This window comes from Ursus americanus, chromosome 9 (assembly GCF_024610735.1).
Source record: "Ursus americanus isolate L20-20 chromosome 9, mUrsAme1.1.p, whole genome shotgun sequence".
Classification (NCBI taxonomy): Eukaryota; Metazoa; Chordata; class Mammalia; order Carnivora; family Ursidae; genus Ursus; species Ursus americanus.
This window is the reverse complement of record NC_142135.1, coordinates 3829565-3849382: the sequence shown is the minus strand read 5'-3', so window position 1 is coordinate 3849382 and position 19818 is coordinate 3829565. Positions and strand designations below refer to the sequence as shown.

At 52.8% G+C, this 19818-nt stretch overlaps 1 protein-coding gene across 10 annotated transcripts in view; it reads right to left on the bottom strand.

The window, feature by feature from the left end:
• The window catches only part of TRAPPC9 (trafficking protein particle complex subunit 9), a 596424-nt gene that overhangs the window by 121690 nt on the left and 454916 nt on the right, over positions 1-19818 (bottom strand). For all 10 annotated transcript variants that reach the window (XM_087864581.1, XM_087864582.1, XM_087864586.1 and 7 more), the window contains one exon: positions 14394-14546. In XM_087864581.1, coding sequence (XP_087720707.1) covers positions 14394-14546 — 153 coding nt within the window. The remainder of the gene's footprint in view (positions 1-14393; positions 14547-19818) is intronic.

Here is a 19818-nt window from a genome sequence, read left to right as displayed (position 1 = left end):
GGCAATACTGGCCCACGCTGCAGCATAGGTGAGCCCTGAAGACACCACGCTGAGATGTCAGTCACAGGACGTCAGCGACCATGTGCTTCCACTTCTCTGAGGACGCTGGAGTCCTCACGTTCATGGACACAGAAAGGAGGGTTGCAAAGGCGTCAGTGCAAGCAGCTTGTCACTCGAAGGGGAAACCAAGGCCACAGTGTGAGCGAGTCGCAGTGTCCACACCTGACCCTGAGGCCCCACTGGCCCTGCCCCCTGAAAGTTGCCAGGGGGGCCCAACCCCCCAGACACCCCATCACCCGGGTGCATCACTACAGCTCAGTGAGGGGTGCCTGCTTCTCAGCACAGGGGGGTGGGGGCAGAAGCCAGCAGGGGAGGGTCCTGCCAGTTTTCTTCCTCCCAATGGCAACCGAGGCCCCTCGGGGAGACAGCACCCCTCAGCTCCAACACCTTGGACAAACCAAATCCCTATATTCCTCATGAGGAATATGAATGGTAGAAACCAGCATCTGGGATGTGCTGGACCTCAGGGGTGACCTGCACAGCCCCTGCCCAGCCCAAGTCAGGATGGGGGCAGTCACTCCCTACAGGACCAGCTGTCACAGACGGGACCGGGCAGGCGCCCAGGCCTCAGGGCCCCATGCTTGGCAGTCCCACCCCCACTGGTGGGAGCCCAGGGGGCTGACACAGCAAGTGACGGGCTGACACGAGGGAGGGGGCATGGAAAGACAAGCTCGGGCCTTATGAGGAGACCAATTCTGGTCAAGTCAAGCTCCAGAATGAAGGACTTTCTCTGCCCACATCTTCCTGCCTGCTCCTGCCCACTTGCCCCCTCTAGCTTCCTCCTCTGAGCTATACTCAGGCTCTGGGCACCTGGTCAGACTCACAGGTTGAGTGGGGGTTCCTGGCTGGATGGGGAGGGGGCCCAAAGCCACCTGGGCCTGTTTGCTCCACTTTAAGACAAGGGGAAGAGCTGGTCTCTGGTATGGACTCTGAGCTCCTAGAAGCTTGTTCTCCCTAGAACCAGGCATTTAGGTCCGCAGTGGGGTTCAGAAATACCTGTGGTTGTCTGTGATTGGCTGCCTGGCTCCCCTCAGGAGGAAGAGGGGCTCAGCCCGCTGGTTGGGCCACCTGCTTTCACAGCAGCTGAAGATAATGGGCTTTCTCAATCCCAGCACCCAGGTAACATTACCTGTGCAAACAGCCAGACTCCTGAGTAAATGGCAACCCACGCTCAGTTCCCAGAAAGTTAATTTTCTCAAGAGGAATTGCTTAATATTAAGAATTTATTGGCTGGGAAGGTCTCTGTCTTTGAACACGACACTGTACGGTGTTTAATTTCCATGGATAATGATTGAACGATTGTTTTTCTTCCTTTCAACCCACAGATCTGAATACTCTAATTTTAACATACAACACACCGTATTAAATTACTTCTCAAGGTGAGGATCGTGACAGGAAGAGAATCTCATCAGGGGAGAGTGCAGAGCTTTCCTGGAGGGAGAGGGGAGCGCAGAGCCCAGCACATACACAGGGGCAAAGACCCACCCGAGGAGGGGCAGGCACCTCCCTGCATCTGCACTTCCCTCCTCTTCCACCTGGCTGACTCCTCCTCTGTCTTTGGACCAAGCACAAGGGCCCCTGTGTGGAGCGCCCGCACATACGCACCCTCACATAGTATCCTGACAAGGCTCTTCATGGCTATACTCAAGCATTACAGGACCAATCCCTCAATATCTGTCTCCCTGGATGCATCATGAGTGCCTTTTTCATCTTTCAAGCGCCACCGTCTTGCACAATGCCCAGGACCCAGTGGTAGCGTGATAAATGTTGAAATCACTCCATGAATGAAAGCATGGTGGTTTTCATCCGAGACTGACCTTCACTAGTAAGGTTCACCCACAACACTCACTGCTAGAGTGAGGAGAGTAGGACCCTCCGATGGGATTACTCCAGCATCACCATGGGATAGCTGCTGGAGCCATCACCACAAATCCAGGCACACGTGGCTATTACTATTCAATACATGAGGACAGAGAGTCTGAGAAAGGTTGGCAACTTGCCTGCTGTGAGTGACAGAAAGGCCACAAGGCCTGGCCCATTACCCAGCAGCGCAGGGCACTACCAGGGAGTGTGGCTGGGTTTCTTGGCTAACATGAGCCCTCCTCCCTGCCCAGGAGGCAGGGGCTGGATGCAAACACACTCCCAGGCAACACTGGCTCAGTTCTGTGGACTCCTCCGTTGCCACCGCTCAGCACTGCAAGCCCGACCATAGGCACCGCATGGCTGGTCTGCTCCCATCCTTACTGCTCAATTGGCCATAGCAGCACAACCCACCACCATGGGGAAACACACGAAGCACCCTTTCTAGGAGGACTTAGAAGTTTGAGGAAATGGCCTCTCACTTGGGGTGGATCTCTAAGACAGGATGGCACCGGTCAGTACCATGCTGGGACTCACTCTGCCAGTCCCTGAACCAACAAGATCCGTGGGGGAGCAGGGTAAGGAAGGGGTCATCTCCCTCCCAAGGGGAGTGACCCAGGAGTGGGCCAATGCCAGCCCCCAGTGAGGGCACAGACCACTGTGCAGGTTACTTGGTGATCATGAGGAGGGGTGTCCTTACTGGGAGCCATCACTTGTGCTGAGTCGGTTCCGGGCCCACCCCCTGCCACCCACTCAGGTCAGCATCCCCCTGCCACCATGGCCCCAGCGCCATCTAGAGGCAACTTCCCTGTTGGGAAAACATCCCCTGTAGAGTCTGATGAAGGACTGAGCCTAGGGACCAGCCGGGGCAGTGTAGAAAAGCAGTTGCATTTCCCTTCTCTCCCTCTGTGGCCACCATGTGAAGAGCTACTTTCTCTTTCAAAAAGAAGACATCAAGCCCCCTTCCTTAGCTCATGATCAGGTCCCTGCAAAGCACTCTGTGATTCACTATAATCAAAGAGATGGAGAGGAAGTGGGATTGCATGCGCAGTGCCGGCAAAAGGAGCCAGCTTCACTTTTTTTGGTTTGGGTTTCATCAAGGATCTAATGGGCCACATGACTCACAGGCACACAGAAATTCACTCACAGAGTGATGACCAATTCCCAGTACAGGAAATGTTCCCAGGCGAATTCTAAATCTCAGACTCAAAGACATACAACTGGGTCCTGGAGAGGGGGACACAGAAGAGTATAAATGTCGGGGACACTCCTGGTGGGGCAGGCTCTGTGGCAAGCGCTTCCCATGTTCCCTTCAAGTGGGAGGCTACAGTTACACCACACAGAGGGAGGACCGGAAGCTGGGAGGATGGAACAGGGATTCCCCCGGAGCGCCTCCCAACTCTAGCACACTAGTGGTTCCCCACAGCATGGCAGCTCCAGAAAGAAAAGATGACGCACTCAACAATATTGCTACCAGATCAGCAAAAGTCCCAAAGTTTGAAATCCCCTGTAATGGCAAAGCTATGGGAATACAGGCACGAGATTCACACTCTGTGATTGGAAAGGGAGAAAGTTCACTATGACTGTGCAAAGTTTTCCAAGGCATACAGTTCAATGAAAAAACCAAGATGCAAAACAGCAGATACTTTTGTGTAAGAACAAACAAAAAGTCTATGTGTTACTTAGAGTTTCAGAGAGAAATTCCAAAATATGTGGAAGGAATGAAGAAAAATGGGCATTTGGGAAGGATGGACAAGAGGGGAACACCCTTTTTAAAAAAATTTTGAACCACATGCATATTTTACATATTTAAAATAAAAATTTTAGAAAAAATAAAGAGTACAGTTCTGCTGGTAACCTTATGAAACCACACTGGGAGCAGCTGCAGACCTGAAACCGTGTGGGCATGACAGAGTTCCCAGGTCCGGGCTAATAAAAGTCAACACACCTCATCCCACTCAGAAGGGAGAGGAGCTCAGCATGCAGGTGGCTGGCGGATTTGGGTTTAACGTGCATGTTTTCATGTTTCTTTCTTTCCTGATTCTCTCCAGGGGTATAAAATTAAGACCTCAGAATATGGCATATTACTCCTTCTTACAAAACATACATATGCGCCAGACTTTCGAGGCAGATCGCACCACGGTGCTTGCAAAATAGAAATAGTGCCTAATGAATGCAGCCAGGATTAGGAGCTTTGAAATGATTAGAGGAGCAAGTTAGCATGTGAGTAATTACAAAGTTGCCAAATGGCACTGGGGCTTTGGAAACCATTCCAATAGCATATTTCTGTATTAATTTGCTTTCGGACATGAGCCATAAAATTATACAGCTGAGCTAATAAAGCTAATTACCTGCATGCACAACCCCTCCCTTTCATCCCCATAAGCCACCAAAAAGCAGTCTGGTGTCTGAGCCCAGACACACAAAAGCAAAGCCCGCTGACCAATCAGTTACGCAGCCGCCTTTACCGCTCACTACTACAGGCAAGACTGCAACATCCCATGACGAAGGTGGAGGTGACAGCAGCTACTATTTCTTAAATACACAGACCCTGGCATTTGGGGCAAGAGATCGATAAATGGTGATGGTGACTATAATCCCTGTCATCGCTTGTATTAGAACATTTCCAAAGTGCTTTCCATGAGAGAGGCTCTTTGATAAGTATATAATACGTATCTTTTCAATTCAATATTATCTTTAAATTAAGACTTTAGAACCTGGCAGGTATAAGGTAGGGACTACTATTTCTGTTCAAAGATTTTTTTTTTTAAACTTGGGCACATGGTGAGAATAAGAAAGCTGACACAGCTATGAAGTGGCAGGATCAAGCAGTCTGACCCTAGAGCCCATGTTCTGGACCCCGCTTTCTAGAAGTTTACTGTAAACATTGTGTCAATTCTTCACAGTAAACCTGGGCATGGACCCATGACCTCCACTTGACAGAAAAGGATCTTTCTGTGCACAGGGCACAGATCAAGCCAGGGCCCCCAGGCTGCCACTGGTGGTTCCCTGGCACCAGGTATGGAGCTGGATCAGCCACCTGCCTCCAGCCAGAGGGGAGGTGGCCGGGAACTCTCCGTGGTGCTGAAAAAGCTCCCTCCCTTTAAAGCCCTCTCTAGTCACCTGGGACGTAGCAGTCACATCTCCAAGTAGTCAGTAGTCATTGTCCCAAGATTCTGCTCCTGTCCCTTATGAGGGCAGGGATGGTAACTCTGCAGCAGGATGTGGAACCCCTGTCGGTGTGGACCCAGGCTTTGCAGGTCTCCTAGGCCACACCCACAGGTAATCATGAACAACCCATGGGCCTGAACCAAAAGAGAACACAAGCTCCCAGCTCAGGTTAGCACAACTCTCATTCTGCCTCTGGGGCCTCCCACAGGTAGCACCTAACTCCCAGCAGGGAACGGCAAATTCCATTTATGGTGCCCTCCGTGCTTGCCACTTCTGCCTCGACGACACAGCTGAGGTACCTGGAGTCACTGCCCATCACTCACTTCTACTGGTCACAAATCCTTGGAGGTGGTGAGCCATGAGGCCCAGGATCCAGGACTGGACCTTGCTCAGTGTGAACTTCTGCCCTCCCCTCCCCAAACCAGCAATGTCAATGAGCAGGCAGCAACGCCTTCCCAACTGCTTAGCTGAATTCGGAGGACTGCTTGTGGTCGTGAGCCCCAGGGGAGTAAGTGATGTCCCTGGTCGCGAACACTGTGCCTGGCACACAGCAGGTGCTCAGTAAATGCCTGCTGCTTTTTCTTGAGCATGTATTATGTGTTAGTTACCTACAGATCATTTTATACAGTCCTTACAACAATATCAGGTCAATGCAACCTCTTCAGGGATGGTAAGAAACTTTTCCAAAGCCACAGCCAAGAAGGGGAAGTGGGAGGTTCACATTTGGTTCTTCAACTCCAAGTGCTCTGCTCATTCCCTGCCAGACTTTCTTCATACATGCCACACGTTTCCAGGGAGATGTATCTTAAGTTCACAGTGTAGCAGACAGACTGGGTCAGGATCTCACCTTTAAGATGCCTTTAAAGGAACGGACCCAGAACGGGTACCTCAGAAGGCACTCACTAAGGGCAAAAGTCTCTTGGACCCTAAATGGCTCACTCTTCCACCTATGAGGTGATCCATGAAGCTCTGAAGTAGGACCTGAGGGTAGTGGGGACACAGATCAGTTCAGCAATATTGGCTCGAGCCCATACAGGGCATTGGTGTGTCCTACAGATAAGGGTATTTAGTTTCAGCACTGCATGGCATATGTAAGTGAGGTCCCTTCCCAGAAAGTTGGGGATGGGGGCAGGTGATGCTTCCTGCATGGCAAGCACAGCCCCAATCCTGCCAAAAGTAAGCACCAACACAACACCTGGCAGGCTGTCCCTCAGCTCCAGCTTCCTCCTAATTCCCACAGTAGCACTGGTTACCCTGGGCTCCAAACATCTGTCATCATAACTGATCCAACTAAACCAGGGTGAGCACCTTGGGGGAAAAGACTAGGTTCCCTACCTCCAAGTCCCTAATTCAGATCTACAGAGCCGGGAGGTAGTAAAAGTCAACTGAATAAGTGAGTTTTCCCAGGAATAATGCAGACGGAATTATATTGGTAGGTTTAAGTTATAATCAGTACAGGGCCATGGTTTATCAACAAGTCACTACTCACACAAGCTTGAGTAAGTGAGTATTTATTGGGCACCTACTATGGAAGGCCCATGCTTATAGAAGATACACAACCAAACATAACAGATAATCCCCATGCTCAGAGAGACCTCGTGCTATATTCCTTTTGCACATATACGGCTCTGGTTTTCCACTGTAACCCTTTAGAGCAGGAATGGGTGTCAGGTACCTGGAGCCCAACAGGAACCCCAACCCTGGCAGTGATCCTCCATTTCAACTCAACACCCTGTAAACGCCTCACCAAGAGACAAAGACAGCAGACAGCCCTGCACTGCCTGGTACATCTTTGTAGACTCTGGTGCCAAATTCCCGAAAGGCAGCACAATCCCACAACACAGAAACAAATCCATCATGGTGACAGCACGCCCCAGAGCAGTGAGGTGGGGGGAGGGCATTTCATTGCTCCACCAGAATTGTCTTCCTGAAAGGAGTCTGAGGACACCGCTCCCTTGCTCAGAACCCTGCAGTGGCTACCCACTGCCCTTGGGATAAAATCCAACTCCCCAGAACCTCATACAAGTTCCCCAGGATTTTCTCTCCTTGTTGACTTCTCCCTTTGCACACCTGGCACCCAAGAATGTGTACCAGCTACTGGTACTTCTTATAACAGATGGTGCGGTTTCCTGCCTTGGTGCCCTTACTCCTGTGCTCCCCCCTGCCTGGAACCCTCTTCAGCTTTTCTAGTGGCTGGAGCTTCAACCTCACCTTATCTGGGATGTCCTCTCTAACCCAGCCCCAGCCCAGAAGCCACCCCTTCCTTCTCCCCTGGCCGTGACAGCTGCACCCTGTAGTGTGTCTATGCTGCACCTGCCACCCGCATCTGTCCCTGTGAGCCTCCCCATTCCAGTGACTCACACCAAGTATCTGTCAGCACCTGCTACGTGTACTGTGCTAGCAGCGAGGGATGAAAGGCCAACCAAGATGAGAGCCTTCCCACTTTTAAGGAGCCCAGTCTTCTGTGCAAGGATTGTATATTAGTATTACTCATTCATCATCATTAATTGAACTTAGTATTTGTGCATGGCCTTGTTACTCACAGCATTCTCACATACACTCGGCTAATATTCTACGTGTCTTGAGAACCATGAATGCTTGCTTCCAAATCTTTGAAAAACAGCTAGATGCAAGGAAAATGCAGAAAGCTAATAAAATACCTTCCCGCTCAATTCTGCTAGACTATTAGCAGTGAAATATTTGGTAATGTACTGCAATTTGAAAACACTGAGCAGTTTTTGAGACCTTGTCTTTATTCATGTAACTGAAGTTTACCATGAACTGCTCTTACATTTTAGAAAAAAAAATGATTACTCAACCAACCCTTCCCTGGATGAGCCTGTAGCCCAGCAGGCAGCCAGACTCTCCTCTGAGAATCCACAGGCTTGAGCTCTACCAGCCTCAACCCTCCCAGGAGAAAGCAGCACCACAATCTGAACTCCTAGTCGTGATCCAGAGTCGACCGAGCAAAAGCTGGAAGCCCATCGCATGAGAGCAGCCAACGGTCACTTTCGAGCTGGCTTCTAGATGCGTGTCCTGGAGGGGGCACGCCTGCCCCTCGGACAGGAAGATGGACTGTCGCACCCCACGTGCCAGATATAGAGGAAGCACAGGTGCAGGGACTTAGCCCAGCCCCACTTCAGCTCAAATAAATTAGCAGATTGTCATAAATAGAAATTACAGTAATGGAAAGACTGCTTTAAGTGATTAATGAGCCTCTTTTCCACGACTGTGTTTTCCAATCTGCACTGTAAACTTTGAGAATGCTGATGCGGGTTGTTCTCACCCCAGTAGGGGTGGCCTGCATCTCGGCTCAGCTCCCTGGTGTCAGAGACCCAACCGGACAGAAAGTGCCACGCGGCCCAGTGAGCTGCCAAGGGACAGTCTGCGATGGTTCATCTCTGCCCGTCCTGTTGGGCTGAGGGTGGAGCACATGAAGTGGGGAGAACCCCGCAGGGGGGCAGCACCCATCAGCAGGGTACCCGAGGAATCCTGCAACCTCTTTCGGCTTTCTCTGGAAAACGGGGATAGTACAAAGGCCTTGGCAGGACCAGATGCTCTTCTACGGTCCCCAGCTCGGAGCCAAGAGCACACACACTGCAGCCAGACGGCTGGGCGCAGATCCCAGGTCTGCCCCTCACGGGCTGGTGACCCGGGACAAGTTAGAGAATCTCACTGGGTCTCAGTTTCCCCACCTGCGGAATGTGCCCAAAACTACTTCCTGGGGGGTTTTGTGAAAATTAAGTGAGCCCATCCATATAAATCACTCAGAACAGCACCTGGCACTTAGTAGGTGCCAGACGGGCGTTAGTGGTCATTTCGTGATTCTGTCATAGAGACATGCACACGCACAACAGCTGTCACACCAAAAGTACAGAGGTGTACCAGCGGGACAGGCGCCCAGTCACACGCACTGTGCGTATCGATCCGTGTGGTGTTCATGCACACACCATACCAAACACGCACACACCACACTCACGTGCACACACACACACCCCCAGATACCACACCCGCTCACACACAGATCTGAAACAGTGCTCTCATGCTCGGGAAGCCCCTCCCCACTCTCCGGAGCCAAATCTGAAATCTGTGCTGCGTGCTGAGCCCTGATTCCTTTCAAAAGAATTGTAAGGTGTGCATGGCTACCATGTCTGGATCTGAGGGAGACAGCAATCAAGTCTGTGCCCACAGGCCAAAGAGCCGGGGCAACTGCACGGCCCTGGCCGCAGCGCTGCTCCACCGGGAGATGAAAGGCCTCGGAGCCAAGGGATTACCAACAGCTCGAGAAGCTGAACCCTCCCCCCGCAGGCAGACACAAAACGCAGCCCCGCGTTTCACTTAAGATGATCAAGAAATCAGCCGTACTGATGGCAGGAGCTATTTGTATTAAATTCATTAAGATTAAACCGTTTCTCCTACCATGACTACCAGAAAAGCCTAGTGTACTGTGTCTTAAAGGGAGCTTAAGAAATTTGGATTTTTTTCAGGGGATGGGAAGACATGGCTCCATTAAGCAGCATCTTGGAGAATAACCCACAAGTCAGTTGGGAAGGGTCAAGGGTGACCTGAGGCAGTCCACTGACCACAGGTTCATCTCTGCCCCGGCCTTACAAGGGAGGAGGGGTCGGCTGAAGGCACATTCTCCTTACTGGGAAGAATGCCATCTGGAAAATTGAGAAGCCAGGCGTGGGTGGGTCCCAGGCCGGCTGTCCTGGTCAGGACCAACTACACTGAGCACACTGGGCCGACAGTCTTGTAGGCTTATGCTTGTGAAACTCCAGCAAAACCCAGTGACAAATGTCATAGCCTGTGGAGCTTCCTGGGTTCACAGAGGGCGACCGGTGTCTGCGAGGCCAAACACAGACACTGCTCAGCAATGCACAGCCTGCTCTGGACACGCGGCCCTGAACCTGGAAGAGCTACCCTGCTCTGCGTCCTTCCACATTCCAGTAACGTGCGTGCGAGTGACCCCTCCGAGCTGCAGTGATATTCCATCTCCTGCTCTGGGAAGTCAGTCCTTAGGCTTCTAACATCCGGGCTGCAGCTGGGCTCCTTGAGTCTCTACCTGGCCCTCAAAGCAGCCAGATGGTTCCAGAGGGTCTCCAGACAGAATAGAGGAGACACGTGCTTATCAGACTACCTGGCGGAGACGCTGCCCAGATGGTCCAGGTCACTGGCCTTTATGGGGATCAGCTGAACTGTGTGCCCAGCTCTTGCCATGAAACCTATCCGGGGTTGGATTCTGATACGTCAGCAAGTATCTCACCAGCCCCTGAAATACTCTGGAGAGAGATTTGCAACAAAAACAAGGAAAATGAGAATGTGAGATGACATCGAGCTTGCTCCCAGCTTATCCTTCATCTGTTTCCACCACAGATCGTCTGTGCATGGCTGCCCCCTGGAAAAGGAGCCAGGCTTCCAACAAGACTAATCTTGTTCATTAAAACTCCCTTCGCATGTTCACCACAGCACTCGGCATAGGGCAACTAAGCCGATAACCTTTTAGTCTGCTCCATCGATGAGACGGAAGCTATGCTTTCACCAAATGGTTTCAATACCTATGTCCTGGGGATTACACGTAGCACTGAGGCCAGGAAAGGAGCACGCTCTACCAGGGCAGGGTCCACACCCAGTTTTGCTCATCGTGGAGGTCCCCGGTGCCTAGCACAAGCCCAGCCCGCGGCAGGTCATCAGTAAGCAGCTGCTAAAGGAACAGGACACAGCACGGACTCAAGAACAGTGCAGCCTGGCAAGGGGGCAGCGAACTTGGGAAAAAATGAACTTTCCTCTACTTGGTAAAGACTGGAACAAACAACAGACGGGGACACAGGCCTCTCAGGCCACAGCCTCCCCACGGGGATGCTGGAAGCAGCCGAGCTGGGCTTTCTGACCCCAGGCTCCAGCCCCAACCACACAGCATCTTTGGTCTGTCCTAAAGCCAAACACAGGCACTTTCTGGATTATGTGTGGATGGCTATTATCTGCTAACAACAAAGTCAGCTCCATCAAGGTTTCCCACGTGCAGGAAAGACCACCCAATCGTGGGAGCGAGCAGGGAAGACAGTGGAAAGGAGACTGTGCCGGGCAGCAGGAAGCAAGGGTGTGTTCATCCAGACAGCACTGATGTCGGTCACACGAGCCCAGCTCTTGGGCCCAATGCCACCTGTGCAGGCCCACTCTCCCACCCCCAGAAAACCGAACAGACGCTACACACCAGCTGGTCTCTCTTGCCAAAGAGGAAAAGTCCCTTTACAAATGGCCAGGCTCAGGTTGGTGATAAGGAAGAGGTAACGCAGGAGAAAGAGCTTCATACAGATTTTTGAGGATGGTGGCGAGGGGAAGGGGAAGGAGGTGAGAGGAAGGAAGGAAGGAGGGAGGGAGGGAGGGAGGGAGGGAGGGAGGGAGGGAGGGAGGGAGGGAGGGAGGCCAGCCCCTGGGTCCCACCATCACACTGGTCTGTGTGCTGCGTTACCAGTCACAGGGAACGACACGGGTCCGTGCTGCTTTCAGGCTCTGGAATGTGCCAGCCCTCGCTCAGGAAGGCTCCTGCCTCAGCTCTTCCAGGCTGCACTCTAAGTAACCATCTCTGTGTCAGCTCCTCCCTTAGACTGGGGGCATCTCCAGGGCCCAGCACACGAACGTGACAGAACGTATGGCTCATTAACCATGTGAACAGTGGGGCTGGAGGTGGGCGCCCCCTGGCTGCTCCTATCTGGTCACTGTAGACATCGGTGTGCCTGCATTTACTGCAAGATCCACAACTTCCACGGAAACAGGTCTATGGGCCTTACATGCCACATGTGGACCATTTCTATTACTGTAGATGAGTGTCAGATTAGACTGAAATTTTTGTATAAAGTCTAAATATTGAGAAAATATTACTAAAATGCATAATAAAATTATTAGCCAATTCAATCTTTGGTCTTTCCACCTGCTTGAATCCAGGTTTACAATAGCAAAAGTCTGCTATTCGTCCCGTGCCAGATGTCACTGCCAGATGAGAGTCAGAGAGAGAGAGAGATCCTTAATATTCTTTCTCTTTAATCGAATCCGCCTATAGGGACCGTCTCTCAAAAACTTCCAATCAGTACTTCCAGGAGACAGATGTGCCTGGCACATGGTAGACATTAGTAAATGTTTGTTGCATGAATTATTAAGCCAATACAGAAAACGAGGTTGCCAACCTCTTAAATGAGGCAAAGCTAAAAGAAGAGAAACCCAAAGATATTTTTGGCACATTTTTGGTCATTGTCTTCAGAGAACATAAATATTCTGAGGGTAAGATCATCCCATCAGAAGGCAGCACATCCCAGCCCAGGGCTGCTAGCTTGGAGGTGAACGAAAGGGTGTCTGTTAAGTGCCCATGCCCCCACTTCCTACGGATGACCTTGAGGGGCAGTTGTCACCTCTAAGACAGGCTGGTAGAGCCATCCACTGTGGTGAACGACCTGGGCCAGCCCAGGGGCGGCACCTGGGAAGTGGTAGGTGTGTCTTCAGCAGGTGCCGTGCTGGCCCTGGCACCAGGGGAGGCAGGGACGTAAACCCCCCATTTTGAGGCTTCCTGCTAGTATCTGTACGCACCATGAGACCATTCAGGAGGACGGATGCCTTCCTGCTGGGCCTGCCAAGCACACACAGGGCTGAGGCGGACTCATTCACAACCAGGCCTCCTGGCTCTGCACAGAGCCCCCTGCGTGAAGCAAAGTCCCTGAGGCCTGGGAGCAGGGCATCTCCTACCTCACATGGAGATTTGCACATGCAGAGTTTATAGAACCTCTCCAACCCCGGTCCCCCAGCTTCAGCGTCATGACCACAGATACCAGGACAGGAGAGCCATGGGCCTTCTGCTCTCCCACAACAGGACAGGGGTAGTTTCTCGACCCTCCCTGAAGACAGGGTTGGGAACGGTGCTTTGCCCACAATGCCACTGGGCAGCCGGCCCCACCACTTCCTGGCTAGGCTCATAGGGACTCAGCTCACCTCTCCCCAGTGGAGCGAGAGGAGCAGTCAGAGGTGGGAGCAGTAAAGAGATGGTGGGCCTGGTGCGCAGGGTGCATGCTGCTTCTTCTGGGCTCCATCACTCTGCTCCTTCCAGCAGCAAGCACTGGCTGGGCCCTAACCCTGTGCGGAGCTCGGCGGGCTGGGGGGTGGGGACTGAGAGAGGGAGGACTCCAGCCATCCCTCCTTTCCACATCCCACTGTACAAAGGCAAAGACCTCAACTCCGTGATGGGCCACTGTGGTGCAGAGGCCCCAGGCACTGGGTTTTTGATGTCTGGTTCCCCAGTCCTCCGATTTAACATGGCAAGTGCAGATTTTGTGCCAGCTCCTTGGGGACGGGGGTCTACCAGCCCCAGATTCTCTTTAGTGTACACAAAGGAACATGCCTCAACTCCCGGAAACTGCCACCTGCAGACTGAGGATGTTTCCAGAATCCCGGGAAGTGGTCTAGGATGACCTACACCACACAGCACACTTGCACCATCGCACAGGATCCAAGCCTGAACAAGGAGACTAAGACATCCACATCAGAGTTCCCTCCTCCTGGGACATGTCCGCCAGAGCCACTCTCTTACACCCTGGCACCTCTAGGGCATCCCCCACCCTACAAAAGCCCCTCTAACGTCACCTCTTCTGTGAAGCCTTCCCCGACTGCCCCACCCCGCAGCTTCCTCCCCTGAACCTCACAGACTCAACAGGACGCTCTGCCTGGCTGCTGAGGTGCCCCGAACCCTCAGCTGGCACAGCCATGCCTAGTGAGGCCAGGAAGCCACGTGGAGGCCTCTCAGGTCCTCGCAGAATACCCGACCCAAAGCAGGTGCTCTGTAAGACAGCTGAGTACACACGTGAGTGCACCCAGGACCTGGCGTGACGTCAAGTCCAGCACGGGGCCCGTCCCAAGACACTCTCATGCCTCGGGGAGCCAAACAACGCGAGTCCAGTTTCCCAGGCAATTGCATCCTGTGTTGAGCTATCAGTCTGTGACGCTCGTCAAGCCCAGCAATGACTGGCCAGTGTGAGAATGTGTCACTAACACAAACATTGACACTGGCAAGAAACACGTGACCCAAGACATTTCAGGGAGGCGGTCTTTCCTCACCCTGAATCCACACCTTGTTGGTGGGGCGGGGACCAGGAAGGGGCTAAGGAAGGACACCCACAGTCCATGTCTCCTTGGCATGCCCTTTCTGAGCTCTGTGTGCCTAGCACTCGGTGGTGAAGCCCCCCGGGGTAATTCTCAGTGGGCAGAAGCCCTGAGCAGGCTGCGCCAAGCGCCAAGCTGACCGTCATGAAAAGGATATGATTCTCCAGTGCACGTCCAGCTTGCTGTCAATCTCCAAGCCGCGGGCTTCCTGCCTCTCTTCCTCCAGTTGCTTTGGATTTGCAAACTGTCCCTTCTCCCCAGGGGATTCTGGGAAACTCTCAAAGTTGAACTTGTCCACTTGAATGGCCATTCTAAGAGAAGGGGGAAACAGCAGAGAATTAATCAGGGCAGTGTCTTCTGCTGGCTGTTGGAGAAGCAGCACGTGCCAGCGTGAGACCGTATAATGAATCATCATCGTCAGTAATTCATAGCAGGTTCATTCCAAGAAAAGGAAATAACAGACTCCCAGGGCAGCAGTGGCTTTGGAGGGGGTTCAACACAGTCTAGAACTGTAGACACAGTCAGAGACCCCGGCCTCGGAGAAGACTCACATACCCCCAGAGAAAATGTCATTTCTGGACCAGGACCAGGCAGACAGGATGCAGTGTGGGAAATCAGAGAGGACAAGAATCATTTAACCCTGGGGACCCCAAAAGCCTCCTCAGCACTGCCCCCCATCTCTTCAGCCTTGCTCACACACGTCTTGCTCACACACACCACGCCCCACCAGCTGTGCCCGCCCACCCACTTCTGGCCCCACACTCAGGACCTTGTCTTGTGACAGCCTCCCCTTCAGGTTCCTGCTCAACCATCACGTCCTCTACAAAGCCTCCCCACCTGCTGGTGTGTTCAGCCCTCTCTACCTTCTGGCAGTTTCTAGAACACACGGGGCTCTTCCCCTGTTCTCGAGGCTGGAGCTTGAGGAAGGTCTTCCGGGCACCTCCCCTCGCTCCACCTCCATGACACCATTCATCTCTGCCGTGGCGTTTATCGCGAGCCGTACAAACACCTACTTGTGGGCGTCACTGTTTATCGGGTCTACTGGAATTCAGCTCCCTGAGGCAGAGACCTGCGTGGCCGTGCCTTGGTGGCCCCGGCCTGGATGATGCCTGCACACCACAGCAACGCAGCCAACGACCCCCTGAACAAACGAATGAGTGAACTAAGTGCCTTCCCGACACCCCGGGCCAATGCTCACCTCTTCCCCCTCGTAGCTGCCTAGCCTCTGTACCTCGCCCTTGTTCTGCTGAGCCCCCAGGCCCTAGAGCACCTGGGCCCCGGGCACTCTGATGGCTGCCTGCAGACTGCCTCCACTCCCGACCATGACCTTCCCGTGGGCAGACTGTTTCTCACTGATGCTTGAAACCCTGCCTCTTAGCACAGAAGCAAGCATACAGGAGGTGCTCAGTAAAGGTGTGGTATGTGGATGGATAAAAGGGGGGGAAGGAGGTTTCTTCATGTGAGGCCCCCGAAGTTCTGGCTCCAGCTGCAAGACGACAGAGAGTTAGTCAATCAGAGGGTCGGAGTGGGCGTGCTGCATTATCGCCAACCATGTCGTGGTCAGAACATTCAGCCAAGACCAGCATGCTCCAAGTGGCCTTGGGGGCCATTCCCTGGAACAATCAGGAGGGACTATACTCCAAGTCAGGGTGTCTGCATGTAAGACTGTACCCCAAGAGGAGAGCCTGAGAACCCTGGAAGCTTGCAGGAAACTACTGAGCTGCCAGTAGATAGACAGCCTTCGGCCAGGAGGTGTCCAGAGCTCAGCTGCCCCGGAGAATGAGAGACTCGTGTGTCAGCAGAGAACACGGGGCATTTCCTAGCAAGAACTCTGTCTGAAAGCAACATGGACTCCTTTCTGACTGTAGAAGGAGACAGGCTTACTGAAAAAAGTGGGAAAATAGCAAAAAGCATAAAAAAGAAAAAAGGATTCAACCTTATACTCTAACTGTAATGCCTTAATTCTAAAGTCTTTTTCCTAAGTATTTGTATTTCAATGTAGTTCAAATGATTCTATATGTATGTGTATAAGTTATTATACATCTCATTTTCATGTGCACACACATAAATATATACATAAACTACGTTACACCTTTTATTTTTTTTTAAGATTTATCTATTTATTTGGGAGACAAAGAGAGAGCGCAGGGGGAGGGGCAGAGGGAGAGGGAGATAAGCAGACTCTCCCCTTAGCAGGGAGCCCGATTAGGAGCTTGATCCCAGGATCATGACTTAAGCCAAAATCAAGAGTCGGTCACTTAACTGACTGACTCCCCCAGGCACCCCTTGCACCTTGTTTTACTCTCAATGTACTGTGAACACTTCCACATCACCAAAAATCAGTCTGCAGGATGTCCCTTCATGCGGCCATACCGTTGCTTACCTAACAATCACCGTACTTTCAGACTCTCAGAGATTTCCCAATTTTTAAAAAATTACTATCGAAAAAAAATCCTAAACATCTTGGTGCTTCAATTTCCTGTCCACATTTACACTGTGTGTGGGGCCCATATCTCGAAGCAGAGATCGAATCCAGAGGGCACAAAAGGTCAAGGCTGGCAGGCAGAGCGCCGAGCTCCTTCTCAGACAGGGTCCCAGCGAGCCGCGCGCCCCGGGCGGCGAGGGTGGCACCCCGCACCCTGTGCCCCTCCATCCTGGCCATGATAGATTTTCAATCTCCACTAGGAAGAGGCGAAACGCCACCTCACTGATGTTTTAATTGGCAGGTCTGAATCGCCCTGAGACCAAACATCTTTGCAGAAGCTTATTAGCCACTTTTTGTACGTACTCTTCTTCCTCTGTGAGGTGCCTACGTGTGTGGCAAGAGCGCTTCTAACTCCCCACTCAGCAAGGGCTCTTCCCAGTCCCCACCTCGAAAGCGGACTGAAGCAAACGAGTGTTCTCTTCAAGCAAAAGGTCAGAATATTTCCTAGGTTTCACTAAAAAGGCCAATTTCAGTTCATTATCAGATAACCCAAAAGCAACTAATAACTTTCACCTTTGAAACAGGTTTGGAAACGTTCTGGATCCCAGGCTCTTGCTGTTGAACACGGAGGGAGAGAGGCCAGCGGCATTCTGCATCCTTGGGGTCAGAACGCACACCAGACGCTGTGGCCACTGGGGTAAGATTTGTGTGCTTTTCTGGAGGCTTTTTTGAACAATATCTGACAAAGTCAGCATCAGACCGCATCACCCCCCTCCACCCGTGATGAAACTGTAGGCCAGGTGCACGCTCAACGCGGACGGGGGACGGAGACGGAACTTCCCAGACACCTGCTGTGCGCCAAGCCCGGTGCCAAGTACCGTGCACAGGCATCCACCCGACTGAGCACAGCACGCCCGAGGCTGAGCGGGACTTGCTTTCTTACAGATGCGACGACGCTCTGCGAGCACCAGCTGCGGCCCCACGCCGCACGGCTGGCCGCCCGGCATCGAGAGTCTGTCACCCAGACTCAGAGCCACCGCTCTGTTTTCGGTTTTGTTTGGCTCTCTCGCGCTCAGGCAGAGCACCTAATGGGAAGTCAGCTTTTGCTCATGCGGCGTGCTGGGCTGGCATGGGACGCGGAGCCCAGGACGGCCAAGCCTGCTCCACATCCGCGGCTGCCTGAATTTACAAGAGCCCCGGCCTCCGCTGCCCGTGACATGCCCTGCCGACGAGCATCCTGACGGCAGTGCCCCTCCTTTCCCACAGATGATAACGCTGAGGTGCCAAGAAGCCGAGTCACTCGCTAGGGTCACCCAGCTCAAAATCCTGGAGCCAGAATGCCAAGTCCAGAAGCCAAGGGTTATTTCCCTGAACCACAGAGAGCACCGCTGGCCTTGACCTTCCTACGTGGTCTCAGAGCACAGCCCCTAAGCATCACCACCCCCTTCTCCATCCTCCCTTTCAGGACGGGAAGGGCAACATGTGACTGATAACCTGTTTACCCAGAGCTGAGTCTTGATGCATGAGCTCTCTGCCTGCCAAAACCCACGGCATTACGTGAAGCATCGGAGGGGCCCTCTGCCTCAGGGCCCTGGGAGCTGCCCTGGCTCTGAGTCCAGCTCTATAACTGTCTTCAGCCATCATGGCCTGAGGCTGCTGCTTTCGTCAGGAGGCCATGCAGACTGGGGACAGCAGTGCTCTTGGGAATGGGAGCAACCAGGGAGACGTGCACGGGGGCACCAACATGGCAGCAGGCAGAGAGAGAGAGAGAGCCCGTTCTGCCCCCACCGGCACACGGCCTGGAAATGCAGTCAGTAGTCCCGAGAGGGATGGCTGAGGACTCACACGCTCTCATCCAGGCACGTGGGCCACCGCCAGCCCACGGGCAGGGCTCAGCTGAATGCCCTGCACAGCCTCACTTCCATATTCCCAGAGAGCAAGCCTTCTTCCTAACGACAAGGAGGCACCAAACTGGAAGGAGGCACGGGAGCCACGGGACTCCCCACGTGCCTGTCGAGGACAACTTCCCTGGGCACAGCCCTCCTCACTCGTGTAAGCTCACACTCACGTGAATCCTTTTATCTGGGGTTAGGCCACGCAAATCAGAAAGTATTTGTGTAATGCCCCACAAAAAAGTGTCCAAAAAATAATTCAAAACCGTAGCTCATCCTTGGGCAAATCACAGCGAAACCGGAAAATGCAATCTCCGGAAATGATAAAGGAAAGGAGAGGAGAGCAGGTAGGCCCAGGACCCGTGGTGAGCTCACCTGCCCTCCGCGCGGCCGCAGGAGCCCGGTAGGCGGCGGCGGCATGGCCTTCACCAGGGCTGGTGCCCGCACGGAAATCCTGCTTCACATGACACCTCGTGGCCCAGATGGCTCTGTTCTTCTTGTTTGTTTCTACTTATTTTTAATTTTTTAAATTTTTAATTGCAGTATAATTGGCATATAATATTAAATTAGTTTCAGGTGGGAAGCCCGGGTGGCTCAGTCAGTGAAGTGGCTGCCTTCGGCTCAGATCATGGTGCCGGGGTCCTGGAGTCGAGTCCTGTATCGGGCTCCTTGCTCGGCAGGGAGTCTGCTTCTCCCTCTATCTGCTCTGCCTGCTTATGTGCTCTCTCTCTGACAAATAAACAAAATCTTAAAAAATAATAAAAATGAATGTTTCAGGCATACAACATAGTGACTCAGCGCTTCCACGCCCACCCTGACCGCTCACCACGGTGCGTGTACTACCGTACTACTGACCATGCACTGCTCATCCCCGTGACTTACTGAGTTTAGAACTGGAGGTCTGCACCTCTGAGTCCCGTCACCTACCCCCGCCATCCCCCACCTGCCTCCCCAGCAGCCACTGGTCTGTTTTCCGCATCTGTGAGTCTGTTTCTGTTGTCTCATTTGCTCACTTTTGTGGGTATCTAGGTTCCACATGTAAGTGAAATCACACGGTGTCTGTCCCTCTCCGTCTGGCCTACTTCATTTAGCCCAATCCCCCCTAGGTCTGTCCACACTGTCAAAAATGGCACGATCTCTATTTGTAATCAAGTAAAGGCATGATGCCGGGCTCAAGAGTGCATGATCTATGGTCAATGGCTGACCCGGGGGGAGAATCTGGTCTCTGGGCTCCCTGTCCAGTGCGGTCTCCAAAGTGGGAGGACA